The 4,610-nt window shown below is 33.6% G+C and overlaps 1 protein-coding gene across 1 annotated transcript; it reads left to right on the forward strand.

Moving 5' to 3' along the window:
* The first annotated feature begins 554 nt into the window (after nucleotides 1–554).
* LOC114759754 (disease resistance protein At4g27190-like) lies at nucleotides 555–4,082 on the forward strand. Its single transcript, XM_028948993.1, has 4 exons — nucleotides 555–592; nucleotides 670–745; nucleotides 876–1,077; nucleotides 1,647–4,082. The coding sequence occupies exons 1-4, from the start codon at nucleotides 561–563 to the stop codon at nucleotides 3,965–3,967; spliced, it is 2,631 nt and encodes an 876-aa protein (XP_028804826.1). The 5' UTR covers nucleotides 555–560; the 3' UTR covers nucleotides 3,968–4,082.
* Nucleotides 4,083–4,610: the final 528 nt, after the last annotated feature.

The raw sequence follows: 4,610 nt of genomic DNA on the forward strand, positions 1-4,610 counted from the left end.
TGTTATAGAATGCAGCACTCAATAGTGGTGATGCAAGTTCCTTCCTTGACTTTGTTGAACGGAATAATATGAGAGACAACTACATGTCTGACTTGATATATTGTGAGAAGGTATATATTACTATCTCCGATCTTAATTATAAAATCTCATTTATAAACTACAAATGAGATATTATAATTAAGACTGGATATGGTATCTTTTTTGTCTTGTTGTAATTGATGTTTTATTTATCAAAATGAGTACTCTTTTTGATTATATGTGAATTTGATTTGTTTGGTTACATGTTACAGATATTTATTCCAGTTCATGTTGGAAAAAATTCACGTGGACATTATTATCTATATATTATTTATATGAAGAATCAAGAAGTTGAAATATGGGATTCGCTGTGTGACCAATTCATAGATAAAGCTGAACGTGACCAAACAACAGAGAAACTGGTAAGCGTGACATGGTTTTTTTTTATCTTTTAATTCTTTATAATTAATCCTTTTTTTATGCAGTTGCTTGCCATGGATAGACTCTTTGGAAATGGTACGTTCACAAAATTTTACTGGAGAATGAAAAGCAATATACAATTACAGCCTAATGGGTGAGTGCAAGAATCTTTTTTTAAAAAAATTAAAACATATGTGTTCATCCTGACTAGTATAGTTCTTCAATATGCAGATATGATTGTGGTATATTTGTTATTAATTACATGCAACAACTGAGTAATTATGTGAGGAAAGAGCCTTCATTTCAGGTATGTTCACTTACAGAGTTGTCATGTTTTAATGCGCTATATATATGTATATATATATTTATTTATATGCACACAAACAAACATGGATTTCAAACACTCTTGTCAAATAAATTACATAAACAAAATGCAGCTTGACAGCCATGAAGAAAGATTGAATTTGGCATTAAAGTTGCTTAAGAGTGACTTGAACGAAGAAAAAGAAACACTGTACGATGAAGCAGCAAGATGGCACCACGAACAGGTCGAAAATGAAAAAGTTTCATGCGGAATTAAAAGAAAGGGGGTTCATTTTGATACTGGAGCCAAGAAAAGTAACGTTGGTTTGAAAACAGGTATATGCTTTCACTTATTGCGGTCATTTTTGGTCGTTATTTATACGGGAAAAAAAAAGGTTAGGGCGTAGAAATATTTATAAAATATTCCTCCATGTACGGCTAGCACATAAAGTTTATCAAAAAATACCTGTACACATGAACCTTCTTAAATGGAGCGCAAGCGTCATCTTCGTTAAGTGCAGCTAACGCCCATTCTTTTAGTGTGGTGACCCACCTAGTGTCCAGGTGTAATGCACTACACTAAAATAACAAATATATGCTACGCTTGAAGGAGGTGATACTTTTGTGCCATTTGGGAAAGTTCACATGTGTATTGTTACATTTAGATGTACTTTATGATACAAAATGCTCATTAACCCAAAATTAATTTATATTATTCATTCTAACATCATGACTTAAAGTAATTGTTATCATCGCTTCATAATTATTACTTCGTTTTTAGGATATATGAAAAACGTGTGTCAAAATGCATGCAATATATTTAATTTATTTGTATTTTATTCGCGCTTAAAATAAACGATTCCCTATTTTGACCGCATGTTTTTTATTGCTACAATGCCTTAAAGGTTATAAACTGCCGACAACTCATCTAGTGGGAAAGGAGGTTCAAAGACATACTCAACAAATATGGGAATGGGTTATGAAAGATGAGGTGTCAATAATTGGGATATGGGGAATGGCAGGGGTAGGAAAAACAAGTTTAGCAACTCATGTCCATAACAAGCTTTTAGAAGACACTGGTGATGACTTTGACCATGTTATTTGGATTACCATGTCACAAGATCATAATAGAATTTACAAGTTGCAAAAGGCCGTTGCAAGATCAATTAATGTTGACATATCTGATGAGTGTGATATCACAAGAATATCTGGAAAATTATTGCAAGCATTTGAATACATAAATAGGTGTGTTCTTATTCTCGATAATGTTTGGGAGCCTATCATTTTAGAAGAGGTTGGATTTCCTGTTTCAAACAAAGTAATTAAATTGATTCTGACAACTCGTTCTTGGGAAGTGTGTCAAAGTATGAATTGCATGAAGAACATAATAGATGTAAAACCTCTAGATGAAGAAGATGGTTGGGATTTGTTTAAAAGCACTGTTGGGATCCATCAAATACAATCTAGTGGGGTCGAGCTTATAGCAAAGGACGTGGCAAATCAATGCGGGGGTTTACCTCTTGCTATTGTTACAATAGCAAGAAGTATGAAGGGAAAGGAACACATAAGAGAATGGAATTTTTTGTTGGAATGCCTTCAAAACTTGGACAACGGACAATATGATATGGAGGAGAGGGTATTTTCAGTATTGAAATTTAGCTATGCTTGCTTAAATAATAAATTGCAAAGGTTTCTTTTATACTATGCATTAAGTGCCAAGGAATATGTTGAAGATACTTCTGTTGAGAAATATGTTGAAGATGGTTATACTGAACGTTTAATCAGAAGATTTTTCTATGAGGGATGGACAGGCGATGAACCAAAGAGCATAGAGATGCAATATAATGAAGGTTACACCATGTTGAATAAATTAAACAATAATAGTCTGTTGATAAAAGAAAATTGGTATTGGAGAATGCACACTTTGCTGAGGGTCATGGCTATCGATTTTGCAAAGAAGGCTGGTGAAATCATGGCAAAACCTTGTATGAAGTTGGTAGAGGTACCAAAGAATGGAGAATGGAAAGAAAATTTGGAGAAAGTTTTTCTGACTGGAAACAAAATACAGAAAATTCCGGATGGCACATCTCCTAAGTGTTCTAAAATTTCCACATTGCTTTTAGATTGTAATGATGATCTTGAGTCCATCCCACATATTTTTTTCAGCAACATGCCAGCTCTTAAAATACTTGATTTGTCTAAGACTGGCATCAAACAATTGCCTGAATCTGTATCTAACCTGGAATGCCTCATTGCATTATTGCTTTCACAATGTGAAGAATTGATTTATGTGCCTTCATTAGCAAAATTGCAACGATTAATAGAGTTGGACCTTTCATTTACAGCCATCAATGAAACACCTTCTGGCTTGGAGTTGTTGGTCAATCTTTTAAGGTTGAATCTAGAAGGTGCAACTCAGTTGAAAATGTCAACATCAGTAATATCCAAAATGACCAATCTTAGGTCTCTCTGGTTGATGAATAGTAATCCAAAATCAATGGATGCAAGCGCACAGAATCTACAGGGTTTGGAAAAGTTGGAAGTTATTTCAGTCAACTTTTGTAACACTGAAGAGTTTAATGCCTATGTTAAGGGCTTGAAAGGCAAAGATCATGTACTCAAAAATTATTTTCTAAGTTTAGCTACATTATTTGATTCTGCTTCTTATGCGCGTGCACTTGAATCCTATCCCTTAAAAAGGGTTGTTTTATGTGGTATTGACTTGGCAAACAGAGCAACAATACTTCCAGAAGACATCAATGAGTTGTTCATAAGTAAGTGTGAGTTGAAAGACTTGAAACAAATAGTGGCACCATTTGCTCCATCCTTGGGTAGCCCCTATCGTTACCTCAGAGATCTTGATGTTTTAGAGTGCAGCAAAATGAAGATGCTGATAATGCCGGACTTATTAGCACAGCTCCAAAACCTAGAGACCATTTCTGTTGGATTTTGTGACTCGATGGAAGAAATAGTTGGAAACCATTATTGTAGTGGTAACACTTTTAACCCTACTATCACTCTTCCTAAAGTGAGATCTGTGAAGTTGTATTGTCTACCAGAATTAACCTTTGTATTTAAAGGAACCATGCTTTGTCCTTCACTCAAATATTTTCATGCCTACATTTGTGAGAAATTGAGCCCCCCTCATATCGAGATCGTAGAAGGACGTAAGCTTCAGATGGAAAATATCTCCATTGGAGTGTATTGTTGGAATTATGGTAATTAGGTGCATATTCTTCTAAAATTCGACATCCTTTTATTATGTGGATATCAGTTTTTTTTTTTTTAAGTTTATATACATAGTATACATATGAACGTTGCTATCGTCTCTATTTGTTTCATTTTTCTTTATTTTAATTTTAAATACCTGTATTGTCTTCAGTCTTTGCCTCTATTAATTCACCCTACTGTTTGGATTTAAGCCTAACTTCATTTTTTAGATGATCCGCTATTTGACGATTCCTTACTTGAATTTATGTCCCGAGCATTCATTGACGCAGTTTAGAAAGGAGAGGTTTATTAATTTTGCTGTTTATGCTTCTATAGTTTTCTGACTAATAATTTCGGATGAATGTTGAGTCTATTTCTTTGGGTTTTGGTATAAGCTTTCAAAACAAACTTAGACCTGGTGCAAAATCATGGGAGAAAATATATCAAGCGTTATCTCTATAATTTATCTATTTATTTATTTTGTTCTTTCAAAAGGTTTTTGCTGTTAAATTTAAATATAAAGTTTTCATTCTTCGGTTCTATTGAATTTCATGGCTTTCATGATTCATGAGATGATATTTTACCTTGTTTAACGTAGACACGTTGAAACCTTAGAATAAGTTTCTAATTTGATTTCTTTTATTAGTTATTAGGATAAG

This window comes from Neltuma alba, unplaced genomic scaffold (genome assembly GCF_004799145.2).
Source record: "Neltuma alba isolate B1F8T4 unplaced genomic scaffold, ASM479914v2 tig00010889_pilon, whole genome shotgun sequence".
NCBI classification, from domain to species: domain Eukaryota; kingdom Viridiplantae; phylum Streptophyta; class Magnoliopsida; order Fabales; family Fabaceae; genus Neltuma; species Neltuma alba.

What these genes read in the sequence shown, in the direction of transcription:
- LOC114759754 (XM_028948993.1), top strand. Translation starts at nt 561, where the DNA reads ATGAAAAGCAATATACAATTACAGCCTAATGG. An exon ending in ATACAATTACAGCCTAATGG is followed by an intron (nt 593 to 669) that starts GTGAGTGCAAGA and finishes TTCAATATGCAG; the next exon opens with ATATGATTGTGGTATATTTG. An exon ending in TAACGTTGGTTTGAAAACAG is followed by an intron (nt 1,078 to 1,646) that starts GTATATGCTTTC and finishes AATGCCTTAAAG; the next exon opens with GTTATAAACTGCCGACAACT.